A 23276-nucleotide genomic window follows, 5' to 3' on the forward strand; every position below is an offset into this window, starting at 1 on the left:
TCATTGAGAGACTTGAATGTGTCCAGAGAAGGGCAAGGAGGCTGGGGAGGGGTCTGGAGCACAGCCCTGTGAGGAGAGGCTGAGGGAGCTGGGGTTGCTTAGCCTGCAGAAGAGGAGGCTCAGGGGAGACCTTCTTGCTCTCTACAACTCCCTGAAGGGAGGTTGTAGCCAGGTGGGGGTTGGTCTCTTCTCCCAGGCACCCAGCACCAGAACAAGAGGACACAGTCTCAAGCTGTGCCAGGGGAAGTTTAGGCTGGAGGTGAGGAGAAAGTTCTTCCCAGAAAGCGAGATTGGCCATTGGGATGTGCTGCCCAGGGAGGTGGTGGAGTCCCCATCCCTGGAGGTGTTCAATAGGGGACCGGATGTGGCACTTGGAGCCATGGTTTAATAGTCAGAAGGTGTTGGGTGACAGCTTGGACTTGATGATCTCTGAGGTCTTTTCCAACCTCATTGATTGTATGAAAGGAACCTTCAAGATCACCTGAGGCAGGGGTTTGGGACACCTCCCCTCAGCCCAGGCTGCTCAAGGCCTCATCCCACCTGGCCCTGAAGACCTCCCCGGAGGGGACCCAAACACAGCTCTGCCCTAGCCAGACGCCCAAGCGCTCACCGCTGCCCAGGGAGTCGGAGCTGCTGGGGCTGTGGCGCGCCAGGAGCTCGGTGCCGGCCTTGCGCGGCTCGGCCTCGCTGCAGCGCCGCTTCCAGTAGTTCAGCTCCTCCCGGTCGGCCTCCTGGCAGCGCCGCAGCACCGCCATCGAGCGCCGCGTCTTCTCCACCATCTCCATGATGCAGTTCAGTGCCTGCAGGGGGGGACCACAGCCTGTTAGGGCTCTGTGGTGGGTTGACATTTCCACCCCCACCCAACTTGAATTTTGGCAGGCCAGCCCAGCTGGAAGCAAATGGAAGCTGTATCTACAGGCAAACTACAACCTACAGTGGAAGGCAATGAGTGGGTACAAAATACACAGGATTCACAACATTTACAATTAATAAGTGAGCTGGGGTTGCTTAGCCTGCAGAAGAGGAGGCTCAGGGAGACCTTCTTGCTCTCCACAACTCCCTGAAGGGACGTTGGAGCCAGGTGGGAGTTGGTCTCTTCTCCCAGGCAAGCAGCACCAGAACAAGAGGACACAGTCTCAAGCTGTGCCAGGGGAGGTTTAGGCTGGAGGTGAGGAGAAAGTTCTTCCCAGCAAGAGAGATTGGCCACTGGGATGTGCTGCCCAGGGAGGTGGTGGAGTCACCATCCCTGGAGGTGTTCAAGAGAGGCCTGGATGTGGCACTTGGAGCCATGGTTTAGTTGTCAGGAGGTGTTGGGTGACAGGTTGGACTTGATGATCTCTGAGGTCTTTTCCAACCTTACTGATTCTATGAATACACAGCACAAAAACTTTGACCAAGGGAAGCTACTAGCTTCTCCTTTTCTGCCCCCTCCCCTACCCCTCTGCAATGTGGTGTGAAAAATGCAGGTTAGATGCAGTCCTGGACCCGCAGGCACTGCAGCAGTGCTGAGTGGGAAGGAGGTGGTCACACCTGTAGCGTGGCCTTGCTCACCACCACAGGAGGTCACTAAATAACTTCAGGCCATGCTCCTCGAGATGGAGAGGAAAAACCTCATTGCTTTCCTAAGGTACCAGAGCGCTCATGCAAGGGTTGGCTGTGATTCTGGTGCCAGGAACCCAGCTCGCATATATGCAGCTATGGGTCCTCTAATCCAACCTTTGTCCCCCAGGAAACACCCCCCCAGCAGCTTTAGAACATGACCAAGCATGAGGTCCCTCTGATCTGTCTCTGCACTCACGATCAAAGCTGAATTTCAGTCCCATCTCTTCAGGGGAACCCTCTAGCAAAGTGCCTGGAAGCTGCCTTGCTCAGATGGAAAAGGCTAAAGAACATCTGCCAGATGTCCCAACTCTTGCTGTCGGGGCCTACCTGAGGCCCATCAAGGTTGGAACCTCAGGGAAATTCTTGGAAGCAGCAATGATGGCCTTGCTTATTTTCTAACCCCACATCCTCACGGGACATAGCACATCTGCAAGCTTCTCAGTCCCGTGCTGCCCAGGACTAGGCCAGAAAAGACCCAGGTAGGGGCAAGGCTGGGTTTGGTTGCTTAGTCAGCTAAGGCAGCATGTGGTCATGCTCTGCAAAAGTTCCCCAGCTCCAGACACATTATCCAGGGTGATTTTGGCATCTACTGACTGTAGGCAGCAGAAACCTGTCAGGGAGGTGCTACTGCTCCTATCTGCCCTTCCACTATCCACCTTTTTGTGGGGGCTTGTTCTACAAGCCTGGGTATGGGATGCACAAGAAGAAAATGACAAACTGAGGCGGGTGGAAGCCTGGGGGGGCTGCATCTCAGAGAGCTTCCCACAGCCCCTGGAGTTCCTTACGTGATCGAGATGCTTCCACTCGTCAGCCCACTCTCTCTCCGTTAAGCGGTGGTCCACCAGCTCGTCCTGGTAGCCTCCATTCAGACCTGCAACAAGGCACAGCCAGAAGTGGCATTACACAGATCATAGATTCACAGAATGGGTTGGGCTGGAAGGGACCTGAGAGACCATCTGGTTACAACACACACCCCCTTCCCATGGGCTAGGACACCTCCCACCGGCCCAGGTTGCTCAAGGTCTCATCCAACCTGGCCTTGAACACCTCCAGGGAGGAGGCAGCCACAGCCTCCCTGGGCAACCTGTGCCAGAGTCTCCCCACCCTCATAGAGAGAAATTTCTTCCTAATCTCCAGTCTGAATCTACCCTCCCCAAGCTTCAATCCATTCCCTCTCCTCCTGTCCCTCCCAGCCCTTGTCAAAAGTCCCTCCCCTGCTCTCTTGCAGCCTGCTTCAGGTACTGGAAGGCTGCTCTAAGGTCTCACCAGAGAGGTCTCTTCTCCAGGCTGAATAACCCCAACTCCCCAGGCCTGTCCCCACAGGTAAGGTGCTCCAGCCCTGAGCCAAGGTTTGTTCAGCATTAAATCTGCAGAACACTCTGCCAGCCAACTACAACAGGCAGAGTGTGCTGTCCTGAACCCAGAACAAGGCCAGGAGGCCCCACACCATCAAGTGCTGGGGTGGGGGGGAAGGTGGCCCTGGAGGGATAATAAAGAGCTGTACTTCCAGCTATAGGACTTTAAAACACATCTCAAGGAGGTGGTTCTGCAGGGGCAATCCCACATCAGTGTTTTTATCCTTAACTGCATCCCTGTATGCTACAATCCACTCACAGGTCTGGATGTGACCTGCCTGGGGGGCTGGATCCCTCAGGACAAAGCCCCAGGAGCTCAGAGCCTGTGATTCAGGCTCTCCCGTTGGAAACACAGCCTGCACCTCCCACACCCCCCAGGGAGAAATGGGGCCTGGGGGGCAGGCTCTGCTCTCCTGCTTTAGTGATCTTGGAAGAGTTGATTTCCATTTCCCTGACCCCACTCTTGCCTGCTGGGTTGGCTACACCCAGCTCACAGACCAGGTCCCTAACCCTCAGTGGCTCTTTGTGTCTATAAAGGGAAACACAAACTTTTCATCTTCCCATGCCAGTGGTTTCCTCTGAACTCCCTCTGCAGAGGCTGTGCCCAGCACTACACAGCTTTGGGTGCCAGCAGCCAAGCAGGGCCTTAAAATGCTGCAGCTCAGCAGCTGGACCTCCCAGCACCTACCACTAAAACCCCCCAAGGCTTTCTCACCAATGCCACTGTGCCTGTCCCGCATCTCTCTGTGCTCCAGCATCTTGCTGGGGTCCCTGTAGAGGTGGGAGGTGGCGATGTCTTCCAAGGTGTAGTGCTGGAGAGGGGGTGGGGTGGGGTGGAACTGTCCCCCAGGGGTCATCAGAGGGATTGTCAGGGCAGGGCTGTGCCGGGGCGCAGGGCTGATGGTGCAAACCCTCTTGGCTGGAGGCTCCGTCGGCAGCGGCTCCCTCTCAAAGCTGCTGTCCTCCCTTCTGCAGCCACACAGCAGAGAGAGAGAGGAGGTTGTTAGCTCTGCATGGACCTGCTCAGACAGAGCAGAGCAGGGGTTGGGGTTATTAGGGTTAGGGTTTCATGGGGCTTAGGGCGAGGGGTTGGGGTTATTAGTGTGAGGGGTCGGGGTGTGGCAACCAGCACCAGAACAAGAGGACACAGTCTCAAGCTGTGCCAGGGGAGGTTTAGGCTGGATGTTAGGAAGAACTTCTCCCCAGAAAGAGAGATTGCCCTTTGAAATGGGCTGCCCAGGGAGGTAGTGGAGTCACCATCCCTGGAGGTGTTTAGGAAGAGACTTGATGGGGTGCTTGGTGCCATGGTTTAGTTGATTAGATGGTGCTGGGTGAGAGGTTGGACTTGATGATCTCTGAGGTCTTTTCCAACCTGGTTAATTCTGTTCTATTCTGTGCTGGTTTTACTGGGGTGTAAAGGCAGGGAGACAAACCACTCAGACTCAGAGAATGGTTTGGGTTGGAAGGGACCTTTCAAGGCCATCTAGTCCCACCCCCAAACACACTCAGCTTGTGAACAAATCCACGGAGTGACCCTGGCAAAGAACAAGTTCAAGATGCCCCAGCGCTGTGATTCATCTTCCTGAGCATGACCAAATTAAAATTTCACAGTTTGGGTGAGTTTGAGGCATGCTCCACATAATTACATAACAGCTTCTGACTCTGAATAACAAGCAGTGAAAATGAACCACATCCTTCCCAGCCCTGATACAGCCCAGGGAGGTGAAGAACCACACAGTTCTCCAGCTCAGCCTGGTCAGTGCTACCAACCAGTGCCTCTGGGACAGCACCTGCCTGAAAGGTTCCCAATTTGAATTCACAGTGCAGGAGCAGCAGTCATTGGTGTGTTATTAACAGTCAGAACAGTTGTTGGGAGTGATGAGATTCTACAGTTTAGCCCTGGATGCTGCTGGAAGTTTTATGGAATTACAGAACCATTGAGGCTGGAAAAGACTTTTAAGATAAGCAAGTCCAACATTAACCCAGCAAGCCTGCTGCCAAACCATGCCCCTCGGCACCACATCTCCATGGCTTTTAAATCCCTCCAGGGATGAGGATTCCATCACTTCCATAGGCAGCCTGCTCCAGGGCTTGACAATGCTTTGAGGATGATTTTTTTCCCAGTGCACAACCTAAACTTCTCCTGGGGCAACCTGGGACCATTTCTTCATGTCCTCTCACTTGTTACTAGGAAGAAGAGACCAACTCCCACCTGGCTCCAACCTCTTTTCAGGGAGCTGTAGAGAGCAATGAGGTCTCCCCTGAGCCTCCCTTTGCTCCAGGCTGAACAACTCCAGTGCCCTCAGCCACTCCTCACCAGACCTGTTCTCCAGCCCAGCTTCACTGCCCTTCTCTGGGCTCACTCCAGCACCTCAGTGGAGTGAGGAGCCTAAAACTGAACTCAGTAGTTGAGGTGCAGCCTCAGCAGTGCTGAGTGCCTGGGGACAGTCACCTCTCATTCTGCTAGCAGCAAACCTGAGCCCAAAGCCACAACTGCCCAGGCAGAGGGGTGAAGGCTGTTACCTGTCTGGGCTGTGCCTCTTGCCGTTGCCATTGACCTCGATGAGCAGCTCAGAGGAGTCTGCAGGGGAGGTGGTGCTGGTGTTGAGCAGGATGTGCTCATGCTGTGCCAGGTACTGGGAGGGCGTCTGCTTGGCAGCCCGGGCGCAGTGCAGCAGCTCGCGCTGCAGCAGCGGCAGGTTGGCCTGCAGAGCAAACACAGGGCTGCTTCACAGCTTGCAGGGGGGAGCTTCCAGCCCAGCCCACAGGCTTTGCTCTGCACACAACACCCTGCAGCCCCACACAGCAGCCTCCAGCTCCTGCTGCCTGCGCTGCCAGAGTCACTAAGACCTTCCCCAGAGCTGAGCAGGGCCTGACATCGATGCACCCAAACCCCAAGCGGCACAGGAAGTGCTCCCTGCTGCCAGCACCCAACCACCCCAGAGGTGCTTTGTATGCCAGTGCTTCCAGGATTCTTGATCTGAACATGTGCAATAAGGTTGAAGGATCAGAAGCTGCCCAGTGGAGCTTGCTCTGGCTCCTTTTCCCCTGCCGCAGGAGCAGCCACGTGGCATCAACATTGTTAGCTTGCCACAAGCTAGTCCCACATGGCCAAGGCCAAGGGCTGTGCAGCCTGTCTTGGATGATAACAGGTCCCCATGGTGCCTCAAACAAGAGGTTCTGCAGAAGGACACGCTGCACAGGGTCACATGGAGCATCAGCAAGCACCCCAGCCCCATGTCACCTTCAGGAAGGGGATGACAAATGGCCGGAGGGGGAAGTTGGTTGCCTCTTGCAGCTTGCAGTGAAATTCCTCGATGGTCACTGTCGAGTTCTGGGAAAAGCAATGAAGAAATGCCATGACAATTTGTTCTTATTTTCAGACATGTGGGAAATGGCTCCAAACAAACAGAACTGGAAGGCAGACTGCATCTGCCACTGCAGGCCTGACGGGGTTTGCATCAGATCCTGCCTCACGCAGCCAGGAAGACGCAAGCCAGCGGAGCAGAAATACTGCACTAGGCAAGGGGTGAAGGCTGCACACAGCCAGGCACTGCCTGGCCCAGCAGCCTTCCAGCTCTGTGGCCAGGAGGCAGAGACCAGCTCTGGGAAAGCAGCAGGACCCAGCTGGCATCTCCTACACTTTGGCCAGGTGGCCTGGGGCAGGCTGCGGGGAGCCAGAGTGGTTCCAGCTGCTCAGAGCTGAATGCTGTTCTGTCCTCCTGCTCCCCTTTCAGCTCTTCCCATCTACTCCATCCATGAAGTCATCAGGAGCCTGCTGCTCACCCCACTAGCACCCTGCTCACATCCTGTACCCACTGGGGCTGGGTACTCCCTGGGATAAGCAGCATTGGATAACCTGCACTTACCAAGTTCAGCCCTGCAGCAATTACCACAGTCAGTGGTGACAATGACAGTCAGAGGAACGTGCACAGCCTCTTCCCTGTCCAGCAGTATAAGCCAAGGTACTGCCTTACACCCATGGAATCTATCCTGTACTATAGGTACACACCCTCAGCAAAGCATAAGCAAAGGGTCATGCAAAGGTTTGGGTCAGAAGGGACTTAAAGGGAGGAGGCATCCACGAGCACTCTGGGCAACCGCTTTGAGAGTCTCACCACCCTCATACTGAAGAACTCCTTCCTAAGATCCAGTCTAACCCTATCCTTCCCTTCAGCTTAAAACCATTCCCCCTTGCCCAGTTGCTAGACACCCTCATGGAAAGTCCCTTTGCAGCCTTCCTGTAGGATCCCTTCAGGCATTGGAAGGCAGCTCTAAGGTCTGCCCAGAGTCTTCTCCTCCAGGATGAACACCCCCAGTTCCCTCAGCCTATCCTCATAGCAGAGGTGCTGCTATGGCCATCCTTGTGGCCTCCTCTGGACTCACTCCAACAGTTCTGTGTCCTTCTTATGACACTTTGCCCAAATCCTTCCAGGTTTCCTTCGGTTTAGCTGCAGAGCAGCTCGTGGCAAAGCCACCGGACAAACAGCATTGTGAAACCCACCAAAGCCAAGCCAAACACCACAGAGCCCTGCTCAGCAAAGAGCTCTGCTTGTGGAGACACAAAGAGATGCAAGCTGGGCATGAGCTGGCTGCCAGGAGCCCATCCCAAGGGGCAGAGCGGGAGCTTACCACCAGCGCCAGGACCAGGGTGCGAACCTTCTCCCCGATCTCCGGCGAGATGTCGTTGCCAAACTGCTGCAGGGTGGTGAGGAAGCGCTTCAGCTTGCTGAGCTGCCGGGCACCACACGTGGCAGGGAGCTGCTGGTTCGTCAGGGAGGAGGAGGAGGAGGAGGAAGGCCCATTGCTGAACCGCTGGGGGGGGGACGGTGCCCCGTTCAGCGTGGGAGGGGAATGGTTGATGCCGTTGGGCACTGCAAGCGGGAGACAGAAGCCACGGTCAGCATCGGGCGGGCACGTCCCTGCGGCACCGAACGGCTTGGGCCGGCAGGGACTTCAGCACTGAGCCCGACCGCCCTGCCAAAGCCAGACAGGAACACCTCCGGGTGGCTTTTCAAAGGCTCCAGAGAAGGAGACTCCACAGCCTCTCTGGGCAGCCTGCTGCAGGGCTCCAGCACCCTCACTGTAAAGAAGTGAGTGCTGAGGTGGAACCTCCTGTGTCCCAGGTGATAACCTCTTGTTCCATGTCCTGTCACTGGGTTTGAGTTGGAAAGGTCCTTAAAGATCATCTAATTCCAAGCCCCTGCCATGGGCACTAGACAACTTCTACTAGACCAAGCTGCTCAAGGCCTCATTCAACCTGGCCATGAATGCCTCCAGAGGGGAAATCCACAACCTCCCTGGGCAATCTGTTCCAGTGTCTCCCCACCCTCACTGTACATAACGGTGTGTAGAAGGATCCATCTTCCACCTAAGCGCCTGCTGATGCTGGTTAATTGCTGCTAGTAAACAGGGGAAGAACCAGAAAAGGGGCTATGGCCAGAGCAGAGCTCTCAAACCCTGCTGGAGGGCACCCAGCAATGGAGCCAGTCACCAGGAGCATGTCTGCCTTCTCCTCAACCTTCGCCCTGAGCTCATGGGGATGTTCTGCACCATCCAGCACCTGAGAACCATGCACTCAGCCAAGGCATCCACAGGAGCTCTCCTTTTGGGGTTGCTGAGGTGTGACACCATAGCCAGTAGCTTCCTGTTCTTTCCACCTTTTCTCAGTGAGCTTCACATCCAAGGCCACCGAACACCACAGCAGGGACATCTCCATTGGCACTGGAGGAGCTCAGGGACATGTGGTGTCAGGTTGCATAAAGCAGCCTAAGAAATTAAAGCAGCCCAAGGAATTAAAGGTGCTTTAGCTCCAAGTTTCCAACCCTTGGCCAAGAGCTCCTGAGCAGTGTCTTCTGACCCAAGTCTGAGCCATCAGTGCCCCTTGCAGCCACAGTCCCTCCAGCAGACACCCCAGCACATGTGTCCAAGGATGGCTGAAGCACCCTGCCTCATGGCACGTGCCTACAATGCCTGGGGCATTACAGGGAGTTCTGCAAGCATGGTTGTTTGTTCCAACCTGCTCCCATCTGCAGCTTCACCTCCTGTGAGCAGCAAGCATGTCGAAACAGACCAAGGGGCTGGAAGTCTGGGAGCTCAGCAAGAGATTAGAATAAACTGTTGACATCCCCAGGAGCCCTTGTGCAATCTAGAGCCCTGGCTGAAGAGCAGCTGTGTGCCTGGGGCCCCAGCTCCCAACAAACCCAGAACTCCAGAGGTGAAAAGTACATCATGGTAAATATAGCCCCAGCTGAGCCACTGGGTGAGCCCCAAAGCCCAGCCCTGAATTCCTTATGGATGCAGGCACAGAAAACAAGGCCACAAGCTGCAAAACCCACTTCAGATGGCAGTGGTCAGAGCAGAAGCACTGGAGCCGCTTGGCAGAGCTGCCCCTTGCATGTGGGGCAGGGGAAGATGCATGCTGTGGTGCAACAGCAGCTTGCAACAAAAGGTGTCAACATTTCCCCTCCACATTGCAGGACCATTCCAAATCCCCACAAGGACCAATCCCAAACATCACTACAGGCAGCAGGAACAGGATCACAGAATGCACCAGGTTGGAAGGGACCCTCAAAGGTCATCTTGCCCACCACCCCTGAGCTGGGACATCTCCAACTACCTCAGGGTGCTCAGGGCCACATCAAGTTTGACCATGAATGTCTCCAGGGATGGGGCCTCAACCAGATTTCTGGGCAACCTGTTGCAGTATTTGACTCCCCTTGTTGTAAAGGAAGTACTTGAGCAGTTAAACCACTCTGGGGCACACCAGGGTGGGAGGCTGGAAAGGTTCCACACACCTGGACTTCCCGTGGTGAGCACGGGAGGGAACCAGAGGAAGATTACCCAGAGTCAGTTAAGATGCAAGGGAAAGATAAGGCTGAAGAGACATGAGGTGGTTCCTGCTAACCAGGGAGTGACAGGCTCTTCTGGGGCATAACAAAGATGTGTCCTTTCATAGGCAGATGATGAAATGAAAGTGAAGGCCAGGATTGAGAGGATGGAGATGCAAAGGCAAAGCTTCCCCAAGGCTGCAGAGGAGGAGAGATGACCTGCAGAGACAGCACATCCTCACGGGGTGAGCTGCCATGGAGTACCAGCAAAGGCTGAGCTGTATGAATGGCAAAGCTGCTAGCAATGAAAAACATTTCTTCCTCAAAGTGTTATAAACAGGGAAAAAGCTGCCCAGAGAAGGTCATCTCCAACAGGGCTGCACAGCTCCATGCTCTCTGGTGGCCATAACCAAGGTGCTTTACCCCCTTCTCTATTTCACTTCCTCTTCTTCTGTCAAATTAAAGACCAGGGACAGCAACCAGCTCTATTTATACCCTGGGAGAAGCAAGGGCTGTGCAACCCACCCAGGGCTGGGGGGAATCCTCAGGGGAGGCTGCCAAGGATGGGAGTGGTGCAGGCTGATGGACTCAGGCAATGCCCCAGGAGGCTCAGGGCTGCTGTTAGGTGCAGCCTGTGCAATGGTGCTCACCCTGCCTGACCCCCCTGCAAACGGCGTCACCGCAGGGCTGCTGGCAGTTATCTGATCCTCTGCACCGGGATCTGCTCCCCCACAGACCACAGAGTAGGGACCTCTGCTTCCAGGTGAGAAGACAGGGGGGAAGCAACTGGTGTTGGACTGAGACTGGTGGGATTACAGCTGTTGGGGGAGGAGATTGCTGTGAGCACAGAAATCATCACCTAGGGCTGCTGTTAACCCTGCCTTAGGTCCTTGGTACTCAAAGACTCTCCTTGCTTCTCCAACACTTCTGGTACTGATCTATAGGCAGGCCTGGCCTTCCTGCTCTCTTGGGGTGCATTAACAGGAGGGTGATCAGCAGGTCAAGAGAGGTTCACCTCCCCCTCTACTCTGCCCTGGTGAGGCCAGAGCTGGAGTATTGTGTCCAGTGCTGAGCTCCCCAGTTCAAGAGGGACAGGGATATACTGGAGAGTATCCAATGGAGGCTATGAAGATAATGAAGGGACTGGAACATCTGATGAGGAAAGCCTGAGAGACCTGAGGCTGTTTAGTCTGGAGAAGAGAAGGCTGAGAGGGGCTCTAATTAATAGTTGTAAGTATCTGAAGGGTGGGTATCAAGAAGAAGGGGCCAGGCTCTTTCTAATGATGTCCTGTGCTAGGTCAAGGGGCAGTGGCCACAAACTGGAGCACAGGAAGTTCCAGCTCAACATGAGAAGAAACAGCTGCCTAAATGTGAGCCAGCAGTATGCCCAGGTGGCCAAGAAGGCCAAGGGCATCCTGGCCTGCAGTAGGAATGGTGTGGCCAGCAGGAGCAGGGAGGTCATTGTGCCCTGTGCTCAGCACTGCTTAGGCCACACCTTGAGTCCTGTGTCCAGTTCTGGGCTCCTCAGTTTAAGAAGGACATTGAGAGACTTGAAGGTGTCCAGAGAAGGGCAACAAGGCTGGGGAGGGGTCTGGAGTACAGCCCTGTGAGGAGAGGCTGAGGGAGCTGGGGTTGCTTAGCCTGCAGAAGAGGAGGCTCAGGGGTGACCTCATTGCCCTCTACAACTACCTGAAAGGTGGTTGTAGCCAGGAAGGGGTTGGTCTCTTCTCTCTAGCAACCAGCACCAGAACAAGGGGACACAGTCTCAAGCTGTGCCAGGGGAAGTTTAGGCTGGAGGTGAGGAGAAAGTTCTTCACTGAGAGAGTCATTAGCCATTGGGATGTGCTGCCCAGGGAGGTGGTGGATTGTCTATCCCTGGAGGTGTTCAGGAGGGGATTGGATGTGGCACTTGGTGCCATGGTTTGGTCATGAGGTCTGTGGAGACAGGTTGGACTTGATGATCCTCGAGGTCTCTTCTAACCTTGGTGATTCTGTGAGACTGTGAGACTGTGAGTACGCTGGAGGCAGGCTGCCCAGAGAGGCTGTGGAGTCTCCTTCTCTGGAGACTGGTTGTGCTCCTGTGTGACTTGCCCTAGGTGATCTGCTTTGGCAGCAGGGTTGGACTTGATCCCTGGAGCTCCCTTCCAACCCCTACTATTCTGTGATTCTATGATTCCCTCAGCCTGCTTTTCCTCAGCTGCCCAAGCCATGGGCTCTTACAGGGCAGGGCACACCCCCACTCACTGACAAGCCCTTTGGTGCAGCTGAGAAGTGAAAAAAACCCAAAGAGTAAACTTCCCCACAGGCTTCATCTCTCATCTCTCTTGGAAACAGCAATTAAGTCATCTGCAATCAGCAGAGTCAGGCTCCCTGGCCCCTAGCAGTGTGCCAAGCAACCTCACTGGAAAAATTAATTTCTGTCACTTTGCTAATGTTTTTTTTCTGCCTGAGCAAAAGGAGAGCCATTAAAAACCCCTTGGTGCATAAAGCTGGGGACAAAGTGTCTGGCAGGGTAACCTGCTGGTTAGAGCCACTGCCAGCAGCACTTTAGAGTGTCCTGAAAGAGGCTGGAATCTAGCTCTGAGATCACCGCCAGAGCCAAGCGCTGAGATAGCACAGCATGGTAGGGGTTGGAAAGGACCTCCTGAGATCATCGAGTCCAACACCCCCTTGCCAAGGCAGGGTCACCTACAGAACACAGGAACACATCCAAGCAGGTCTGGAATGTCTCCAGAGATGGAGACTCCACCACCTCTCTGCGCAGCCTGCTCCAGGGCTCTGTCACCCTGAAATTTAAGAAGTTCCTCCTCATGTTTAGATGGAACTTCTTAGCTCCAGTTTGTGCCCATTACCCCTTGTCCTGTCACTGGGCACCACTGACAAAAGCCTGGACCCATCCTCCTGACACCCACCCTTGAAGTATTCATCAGCACTGTTGAGATCCTCCCTCAGGCTGCTCTTTTCCAGACTCAAAAGCCCCAATTCTCTCAGCCTTTCCTCATGAGGGAGATGTTCCCTTCCCCTCAGCATCTTTGCAGCCCCTTGCTGTGCCCTCTCCAGCAAGCTCCTGACCCTCTTGAACAGAAAATCCCAGAACTGGACATGGTGTTCCAGATGTGGCCTCACCAAGACAGAGCAGAGGTCCCAGAGACCATTGCGGGCAGAGCCAGCCAGGGAGACACCTGGCACAGGGGAGGAGAGCCTGGAAAACTGTGCCACATGCTGGGGGCAGATAACTCCATGCTCACCAAAGTAAAGCAGCTTTGCGCCAGAATGATGCTTTCAGAAAGACATTAAAAGCCTTAAATGCTGGCTAAGGGTGGGGAAAAAAAACCAGACTGTGAGCAAAGGCTGTGAGTCCATCCCAGGCACAGAGACACTCAGCTAGAAGGGGATGCAAGGCTGAGCCACAGCTGAGCAGAGCCAGGATCTACTGCAGCTTAACAGCAAAAGGTCACACAGCCAAAGTGGAGCAAAGAGAAGCTGGGTGGACAGCAAGGGACTTCCCATGCTGGGAACTTAGGAATAAAAGGGAAACCTTCTAATCTCTGCTGCAGAAATGCTGTCTGCAAAGTGAGATACAGCAGAGTGGGAATTAGCTCCTCCAAAAGATCTACTGCAAAGCCTGGCTGAAGCTGGCCTGATAAAAGGCTTCCATTGCTTAAGGAGTTTATGGCAGAAATCAAGGCTGCACAATGAGAAGTACCCAAGGCAGCAGCATGAGGAAGGGGGGTGGGGGGGATTACAGACCCCACTGCACATCCTGCACACACAGCACAACAGCAGCAGAGCCCCAGCTCCTCCTTCCTGCCAGCCCTGCAGCGTGGCACGTGGAGCCATGGCTTAGTTGTCAGGAGGTGCCGGGTGACAGGTTGGACTTGATGATCTCTGAGGTCTTTTCCAGCCTTATTAATTCTATGATTCTATGGCTGGGGCTTGCCATGCTGCCCAGTGGCAGAGACCTTCTCCAAGCAGAAGCTATCCTCCTGCCTACAGCTGGTCCCAGAGCAAAGTTGCTGGGGTCTTACGTGCAGTGGGGGTGAAGGAGACCGGCCGGGGGCCCCCGGGGTTGACGGGGGGCAGCGGAGGCATGTTGGGAGGAGAGGACCTGGACTGTATCTTCACTTCCACAGGCGATCCAGGCATCACTGGCACCCTCTTCTCACCAGCAACTGTACAGAGAGAAGGCAGGAACACTCAGTGGCAGTCATGGAAAGCATTTCCTCCCCACCCAGCAGAGCTGCAAGGGTGAAGTTTGAATCAATCATACAACTGCTGAAGTTGGAAGAGACCTTTGAGACCATCAAGGCCAAGCACTCCCCCAGAGCTCACAACCCCAGCGCTGCTGCTGAGCCACTGCCACTGAACCACAGCCCTCAGCACCACATCCAGGCAGCTCTGAAACACCTCCAGGGATGGTGACTCCACCACCTCCCTGGGGCAGCCTGGGACAGTGCCTGAGAACCCTTGCTGGGAAGAACTTTTCCCTAATATCCAACCTGAACCTCCCCTGGCACAACTTGAGGCTGTTCCCACATCCCCTATCACTTGCTGCATGTGAGAGGAGACCAACTCCCACCTCACTCCAGCCTCCTTTCAGGGAGCTGTAGAGAGCAATGAGGTCTCTCCTCAGCCTCCCCTTCCCAGACTAACCAACCCCAGTTCCCTCAGCTGCTCCTCCCAAGACCTGTGTTCAAGACCCTTCACCAGCTTGGTTGCTCTTCTCTGGACACACTCTAGCACCTTGGTGTCCTTGGAGTAAAGAGTGCAAACCTGAACCCAGTACACAGATAAGGGGGTGGGTAGGGGTGAAAGCCCCACAAGGCTTCCATGTTGCTCTGCATGGCCCTGACCCACCCCAGGGAACAGGCAGAGCATGGCCCCAGGCTGCAGCAGGTGTGCTGAGGTGGTGCTGGGCAAGCTCAGGACACCTGTGTTCACTATCCCATGTCTCTCAACTGCACTCTCTCACCCCTCATGCCCAAAGATGCTGCCTCAGAGTACTTCTGCCTGATTACTTTGCTTTTCCTGCTGCTTAACATGCCCTCAGCACTGCCCAGGTGTGCCAACACACCTCACCAGTGTGCCCAGGGTGGCACTGAGGGGGTGCTGAGGTTTCACCTCCTGCTGCCCAGCCAGCAATGCCATGCTCTGAAGCAGCCATGCTGGCCAACAACTCTCTTCCAGCTCTGCAACATCTGCTTTCTACAAACCCTCACAACTTCAATGTCCCTGCACCTCCTCTCTCTTGCACCAGGGTGGTCCTCCCATGCACCCCCAAATCAGAACCACAGAATTAACCAGTTTGGTTCATCAAGTCCAACCTATCACCCAACAGCATCTAATCAACTAAACCATGGCACCAAGGGCCTCATCCAGGCTCCTCTTAAACACCTCCAGGGATGGTGACTCCACCACCTCCCTGGGCAGCACATCCCAATGGCCAATCTCTCTTGCTGGGAAGAACTTCCTAACATCCAGCATGAACCTCCCCTGGCACAGCTTGAGACTGTGTCCTCTCCTTCTGTCACTGTTGCCTGGGAGAAGAGACCAAGCCCCACCTGGCTACAACCTCCCTTCAGGGAGTTGCAGAGAGCAAGAAGGTCTCCCCTGAGCCTCCTCTTCTGCAGGCTAAGCAACCCCAGCTCCCTCAGCCTCTCCTCACAGGGCTGTGCTCCAGACCCCTCCCCAGCTTTGTTGCCCTTCTCTGGACACCTTCAAGTCTCTCAATGTCCTTCTTAAACTGAGGAGCCCAGAACTGGACACAGGACTCAAGGTGTGGCCTGAGCAGTGCTCCTGCTGGTCACATTATTCCTGATGCAGGCCAGGATGCCATTTGCCTTCTTGGCCACCTGGGCACACTGCTGGCTCATGTTTAGCCTACTGTCAACCAATACCCCCACATCCCTTTCTGCCTGGCTGCTCAGACCCCACTGCCCTGGCTCTGAGACAGCTTCTCCAGAGGAGCTGCCAGCTTAGGAGACATGCAGTAGGTTCCTGGGTGGGTGCAGGGAGCACGGGTGCAGTGGTGGTGCCAGCTGTGCCAGCAAGTGCCAGCACTGGCTAGTCACAACTCATCTCTGTGGAGTCTCTAGGGGCTAACACAGCACCAGCTCACAACACAGCTTCTTTTTCAGCCTCTGAAGATCCCTCCTGAGGACTCAGGCTTGGGCTGGATGTCCCAGCTCAGCCAGAGTATGGCTCCTTGAAGGGAACGAGCGAGAAGGAGGTGCACTTAGGCCCTAGGGCTTGGGGGCAGTTTTGGGGAAGGGTGGTTTTAAAACAAACAAAACCAAGACAGCTCAGCAGGCAGAGCCTGAGCACTTCCAGGAGTTCAGTTCCCATGGGTGCACCTCCAGGGGTGCTCCATGTCACCACAGCCTGCTGCTCAGGTGCCTGTCTGGCTGTGCAGCTCACAACCCTGGCTAATGAGACATGAAGCATATGGCTCCTTTGAGAACATGGCCACTGCTCCCTTCCCCTCAAGTCACTGCTCTCCTCACTCCATTAGCTCCCCAGCAAGTTGTGGCTGTGTCCTGCATGTCCCTGCACAGCAGCACAGTTCCCAGTTCAGCCACCTGCACCCCGGCCCAGGGAGCGAGGGAAGGGCAGATGCTTGTCTTTCAGCCTCTCTCTGGTGCAAGCAAGGCAGGCCCTGGACTGGCAACCTCAGGCACTTGGTGGCTTTGGGCAAGTGGAAATGTCTGCTGGAGCTTTGGGGCAGCAGCCAAGTGCAGTGCTCTGGATGCAGGAGCTCACACGTGAGCATCACCACGAGGAGAGGAGGCCACGAAGGTGCAATCTAATCACACTGCATCACAACCTCCAGTGCAGCCCACAGTGCTTACCAAGATCTCTCAGCTGTCAGAAAGCCATCCCTGAAGTCCTGCAAAGCAACTCAGTGCTGCATCCCCCAAGGCAGAGGAGCGCTGGGTGCACAGCACTGAAATACATCTGCTGCTCCCAGCTCCTGACAACACAAATGCTGCCTTTCAGAGCACAGAAGATGCAAGCAAAGTGGTTCCCAAGTCCCTTGTGCCACTGGCCTGGCATCTGTTCCATCAGCCACCAGCACCTGCTCAGCCACCAGGCTCATTTATTAGCCTCACAGCAAGTCATGGTTAGCAGCAGCAAGGCAGCAGATGAAGTCTGCTGCTTCTAGCAAATGTTTGCTGTTTGCAGGGTGGTTTGTAGAAGGGGAAGCAGAGAGATGAATACAAGCTGGAAAATCCCTTGCCCTGCCATCTCAGTGCAGCTGGAGTAACTGAGGTGGTGGGGCTGGAGTCACTCTACAGCCCATAGCCATGATAGCTCCAGGGCAGAAAGTTTGTGTCTGCATTTCATGGAATCACAGGGGAGGGGAGGGGAAACCTTTCACATCATCACATCCAACCTATCATCATAACACCACCTAATCAACTAAACCATGGCACCAGCACCCCATCAAGTCTCCTCCTAAACACCTCCAGTGACCCCACCACCTCCCTGGGCAGCACATCCCAATGGGCAATCTCTTTCTCTGTGTAGAACTTCTTCCTAACCTCCAGCCTAAACCTCCCCTGGCACAGCTTGAGACTGTGTCCTCTTGTTCTGGTGCTGGGTGCCTGGGAGAAGAGACCAACCCCCACCTGGCTACAACCTCCCTTCAGGGAGTTGTACACAGCAAGAAGGTCTCCCCTGAGCCTCCTCTTCTGCAGGCTAAGCAACCCCAGCTCCCTCAGCCTCTCCTCCCAGGGCTGTGCTCCAAGCTCCTCACCAACTTTGTTGCCCTTCTCTGGACACCTTCCAGCAGCTCAACCTCTTTCCTAAACTGAGGAGCCCAGAACTGGACACAGGACTGCAGGTGTGGCCTGAGCAGTGCTGAGCACAGGGCAGGATGAGCTCCCTGCTCCTGCTGGCCACACTGCTCCTGATGTAGGCCAGGATGCCCTTGGCCTTCTTGGCCACCTGGGCACACTGCTGGCTCTTGTTCAGCTGTTGTCAACCAGCACCCCCAGGTCCCTCTCTGCCTGGCTGCTCTCAGCCACTCTGCCCCCAGCCTGTAGCTCTGCATGGGGTTGCTGTGGCCAATGTGCAGCCCCTGGCACTTGGATGTGTTCAATCTCCTGCCCTTGGCCTCTGCCCATCTGCCCAGCCTGTCCAGGTCCCTCTGCAGAGCCTCTCTACCCTCCAGCAGATCAACTCCTGCCCCCAGCTTGCTGTCTGCAAATTTACTTCTGCCTGCTGCTCTCCCTTTCCCACCACCCCACACAAACCAACACATTCTCATCAACACACTGCCATCCACTTGCCTTATCTGATCTTCTCCACCCCCCTTCCTATGAGACCCTCCTCCCCAGGTGTACCCAGCCAGCCTGACACTGCCATGCCCTGAAAGATGCTCAGCATCACCCCAAACCTTAAGGTTTCTCCTCTTTCCTCCTAAACCATTTATAGAGCTCATTAAGACAGCAGAACTAATTTAGTTAATTCCCTGGGAGGAGGGAAATTCCACAGGGAATTTATAACCTCAAAATCAAACCAGCTACTGCTGGGCTACTGCACGAGACACCAAAGCCCAGGAGAAGCCACCACCACCTTTCCCAAGCTCCCTCCTCCAGACAAGCAGCAAACAGGACTGTTAAATTTAAAAGCTTCCTGCTAGTGACCTGGGGCATCTATAAAGGCAGATTAAAAACATCTTTCTAAACCCCCTGACTTTTAGCCTAAGCACAGCCAGTTAATGAGAATCAGCTGAGCAAATCAGATGGCAAACAAGGACTCGAGTCAGCCTCCAGCTGACCCGGGGCTAAACATGAGCCGCTGAGACGGTCCCTGGAGAAACTTTGCCTTTCCAGTCTCTCTCTATGCCCCATTTCACTGGTCAGAATAGTCACTGCCCCACCAGCAGCAGCGTTTCAGAGGTGCCTCCAGCTGCACTGGAGCTGAGAGGGTGTTGGGATGTTCCTCAAAATGCCCCCAGGTCACTCCACCACCACATCAGTTACTGAAACCAGGCTGAAGAGTCACAAGCTTTTTGGATGCTGCTCCAAGGAAAATGATTCTTGTCAATAGCTGAAGGCTCCAAGTGTCAGCACAGGACCCCTGCCTGAACTGGAAACACTGGGCTGGGTCCCTTCATAAACTCCTCCTTCCAAACCCTGCTTGGACTCAGAAACATTCATAGAATCATAGAATGCTAGGGCCTGGATGGAACCTCTGCAGAGCATCCAGTCCAACCCCGCTGCCAAAGCAGGCTCACCCAGGGCAGGTCACACAGGAACACATCCAGACCAGGCTTGAAGATCTCCAGAGAAGGAGACTCCACAACCTCACTGGAGGTTTTCAGGAGGAGACTTGATGGGGTGCTTGGTGCCATGGGTTAGTTGTTTAGGTGGTGTTGGATTGGTTGGTGGGTTGGACGCGGTGATCTTGAAGGTCTCTTCCAACCTGGTCTGTTCTATGTATGTATATTCTCTCTGGGCAGCCTGCTCCAGGGCTCCAGCAGCCTCACAGCAAAGTTTCTCCTCATGTTGAAGTGGGACATCTTGCTGTTTTCTAGCTTGCATCCCTTGCCCCTTGTCCTATCACCACTGAAAAGAGCCTGGTCCCTTCTTCTTGACACCCACTCCTCAGATATTTATAGACATTGATAAGATCCTCTGCTGAGGCTCAGAACACAACGCTCCCAAAGCTGCACTGCTCTCTTTCAAGCAGTGCCTGCAGGACACAGACTGAACACATTCAGCAAAGGTGTTGTGGCATATCAAGCTGCCAAAGGTCCCAACTTCCCTTTGCACCCAGGACCTGCAGAGGGTGACCTGAGAAAGGCATCAATGATGTGTATGAAGGATACTGAGGTCCTGGAGGGTGGCCAGAGAAGACCAACAAAACTGGTGAGAGACTAGGGGGGCATGACAGGAGGAGAGGCTGAGAGCTGGGGTTGTTTAGTCTGGAGAAGAGGAGGCTGAGGGGAGACCTCAGTGATCTCTACAACTCCCTGAAAGGAGGTTGGAGTGAGGCTGGTGCTGGTCTGTTCTCTCAACTAACCAGTGATAGGATGAGAGGAAATGAGCTTAAGTTGTGCCAGGGGAGGGTTAGGTTGGAGATTAGGAAGAAAGCCTTTGCTGCAGGAGTGGTCAGGGATGGAACAGGCTGCCCAGGCGGGTGGTGGTGTCACTGTCCCTGGAGGTGTTCAAGGATCTGTAGATCTGGTGCTTCAGGATATAGTTTAGTGGCTATGATAGTTGGCTTATGGTTGGACTCATGGTAGTTGGGTTATGATTGGACTCAATGAGCTGGAAGAGCTTTTCCAACCTTAACTGTTCTCTGACTCTGTGATGTGGTCACCAGCCAGAGAGCTGCCTTCCCAGCCTTGACGAGGCAGGAGGTGATTCACTTGGAGTAAAGCAAAACCTGACCTCAGAGGCTGTGTTCCAGTCTTGGCTCGATGCAAGAACTTCATCTTCTCCAAGCTGCTGGAGCCTGAAGCCCAGATTTGACAGCGACTGGAGCTGCAGATTTCAGCTGCTGCCTGGGTAAGGCCAGCTGTAGGCACAGGGCAGCTTCTGCTGCATGCTCTACATACTCTTGTGTCCCACTTACAGAGCCCAGGTGTGCAGGAGACTGCAAAGCCCCAGAGCTCTTGGATCCATCTGAACACTCTCAGCTCTCTGCTCCCCACAGACAGCCTCCAGGCCCTGCTCTGCCCTGGCTCTCTGTGCTGTGGGTGCACACCATGGCTCCTTCACTGCCCCAGGTCTCACCCTGCCCTCACAAGCAAGGAGCATGTGCCTATGGGTGAGAATTAGAAGGAAGGCCAACAGTGCTGACATCCTGGTTGGAGTCTGTTATAGACCACCCAAGCAGGAAGAAGAAGGTGATGAAGCATTCTATAGGCAGCTTAAGGCTGTCTCAAGATCTCCTGACCTTGTTCTCATGGGCGACTTCAACCTGCCTGACATCTGCTGGGATCTCAACACAGCAGAGAGGAGACAGTCCAGGAGGTTCTTAAGAGTGTATGGAGGACAGCTTCTTATCCCAGGTGCTGAGTGAGCCTACCAGGGGCAAGGCTCTGCTTGACCTCCTCTTCACCACCAGGGCAGGGCTGGTGGGGATGTGGTGGTCGGAGGCTGTTCAGGGGCCAGCGACCAGCAGAGAATTGAATTTTCAGTACTCAAGCTAAGAGGGGCAGCAAGAAGACCTCCACTCTGGACTGCCAGAGGGCAGACTGCAGGTTGCTCAAGGAACTAACTCAGAAGGTTCCTTGGGAGACAGCCCTTAGAAACAAAGGGGTCCAGGAGAGCTGGGACTACTTCAAGGAGGAACTCTTGAAGGCACAGGATCAGGCTGTGCCAATGCGCCGGAAGATGAGCCCCGGGGCAGACGGCCTGGATGGGTGATGAGCTTCTAAAGGAACTAAGGGAAAAAGAGGGTGTATCATCTTTGGAAGAAAGGGGAGGCAACCCATGAAAAGTTTAAGGATGTTGCTAGGTCTTGTAGGAAGAAAATTAGGGAGGCAAAAGCACATTTGGAGCTTAGCCTGGCCTCTGCTGTGAAGGACAACAAAAAGTCCTTCTATAAATACATTAATAGCAAGAGGAAGGGCAGGGACAACCTCCACTCCTTGGTGGACACGGAGGGGAATGTTGTAACAAAGGATGAGGAGAAGGCAGAGGTACTTAACACCTTCTTTGCCTCAATTTATACTAGCAGGACAGAATGTCTTCCAGACAGCTGGCCTGCAGAGCTGGCAGAAGGAGCCAGGGAGCAGCATAGTCTTCCTCTGTTCCAGAATGGGGTAGTTGGTGATCTGCTTAGCCACTTGGATCCCCACAAGTCCATGGGACCAGATGGGATCCATCCTAGAGTGCTGAGAGAGCTGGCAGATGAGCTGCCAAGCCACTCTCCATCATTTTTCATCAGTCCTGGCTCACTGGAGACATCCCAGAGGACTGGAGGCTGCCAAGGTGGTGCCCATCCACAAGCAGGGCCGCTTGGATGAGCCAGGGAATTCCAGGCCTGTCAGCCTGACCTCAGTGCCAGGCAAGATTATGGAGCAGGCATCTGGAGTGCAGTCACACAGCACTTACAGGGTGGCCAAGGGCTCAGGCCCAGCCAGCATGGGTTTAGGAAGGGCAGGTCCTGCCTGACCAACCTGATCTCCTTCCATGCCCAGGTGACTGCCTGGTGGATGTGGGGCAGGCTGTGGATGGAGTCTGCCTGGACCTCAGCAAGGCCTTTGCCACCATCCCCCACAGCAAACTCCTGGCCAAGCTGTCAGCCCCTGGCTGGGACAGCAGCTCTCTGAGCTGGGTTAGGAACTGGCTGGAGGCTGAGCCCAGAGAGTGGTGGTGAATGGTGCCACAGCCAGCTGGCAGCCAGGCCCCAGTGGTGTGCCCCAGGGATCAGTGCTGGGCCCCATGCTCTGTAACAGCTTCATTGATGATCTGGATGAGGGCATTGAGTCCATCAGCAGTAGATTTGCAGGTGACACCAAGCTGGGGGCAGGAGTTGATCTGCTGGAGGGTAGAGAGGCTCTGCAGAGGGACCTGGACAGGCTGGGCAGATGGGCAGAGGCCAAGGGCAGGAGATTGAACACATCCAAGTGCCAGGTGCTGCACATTGGCCACAACAACCCCATGCAGAGCTACAGGCTGGGGTCAGAGTGGCTGAGAGCAGCCAGGCAGAGAGGGACCTGGGGATGCTGGTTGATGGTAGACTGAACATGAGCCTGCAGTGTGCCCAGGCAGCCAGGAAGGCCAATGGCATCCTGGCCTGCATCAGGAACAGTGTGGCCAGCAGGAGCAGGGAGGTCATTCTGCCCCTGTACACTGCACTGGTTAGGCCACACCTGGAGTCCTGTGGCCAGTTCTGGGCCCCTCAGTTTAGGAAGGAGGTTGACTTGCTGAAAGGGGTCCAGAGAAGGGCAACAAAGTTGGTGAGGAGCTTGGAGCACAGCCCTGTGAGGAGAGGCTGAGGGAGCTGGGGTTGCTTAGCCTGCAGAAGAGGAGACTCAGGGGTGACCTTATTGCTCTCTACAACTCACTGAAGGGAGGTTGTAGTGAGGCAGAGGTTGGTTTCTTCTCCCAGGCAACCAGCACCAGAACAAGAGGACACAGTCTCAGGCTGCGTCAGGGGAGGTTTAGGCTGGAGGTTAGGAGGAAGTTTTACACAGAGAGAGTGATTGCCCACTGGGATGGGCTGCCTGGGGGGGTCGTGTGGTCGCCGTGGCTGGTCGTGTTCAGGGCGAGGCTTGACAGGGTGCTCGGTTCCATGGTTTAGTTGATTGGGTGGTGTTGGATGATAGGTTGGACTGGATGATCTTGAAGGTCTTTTCCAACCTGGTCTATTCTATTCTATTCTATTCTATTCTATTCTATTCTATTCTATTCTATTCTATTCTATTCTAAGATTAAAGTGCAGCTGAGGAGTTTCCTTTCTGGGTAGGAGAAAGAGATGAGAGACACAGGACAGCAGGCTGGGAGAAAACTCAGGGTCTTGGCTGGTC

General features: G+C 54.7%; 1 protein-coding gene across 2 annotated transcripts in view; it reads right to left on the minus strand.

Annotated features, from left to right (window-relative positions):
• Positions 1-23276, minus strand: part of CBFA2T2 (CBFA2/RUNX1 partner transcriptional co-repressor 2) — an 85531-nt gene that overhangs the window by 7033 nt on the left and 55222 nt on the right. For both annotated transcript variants that reach the window (XM_054173371.1, XM_054173370.1), the window contains exons 2-8: positions 13816-13959; positions 7590-7831; positions 6202-6291; positions 5481-5662; positions 3673-3926; positions 2388-2473; positions 611-800 (exon numbers count right to left, since the gene is read on the minus strand). In XM_054173371.1, the coding sequence (XP_054029346.1) occupies positions 611-800; positions 2388-2473; positions 3673-3926; positions 5481-5662; positions 6202-6291; positions 7590-7831; positions 13816-13959 (1188 nt within the window). The remainder of the gene's footprint in view (positions 1-610; positions 801-2387; positions 2474-3672; positions 3927-5480; positions 5663-6201; positions 6292-7589; positions 7832-13815; positions 13960-23276) is intronic.

The sequence above is a fragment of the Dryobates pubescens genome, chromosome 26, assembly GCF_014839835.1.
Source record: "Dryobates pubescens isolate bDryPub1 chromosome 26, bDryPub1.pri, whole genome shotgun sequence".
Classification (NCBI taxonomy): Eukaryota; Metazoa; Chordata; class Aves; order Piciformes; family Picidae; genus Dryobates; species Dryobates pubescens.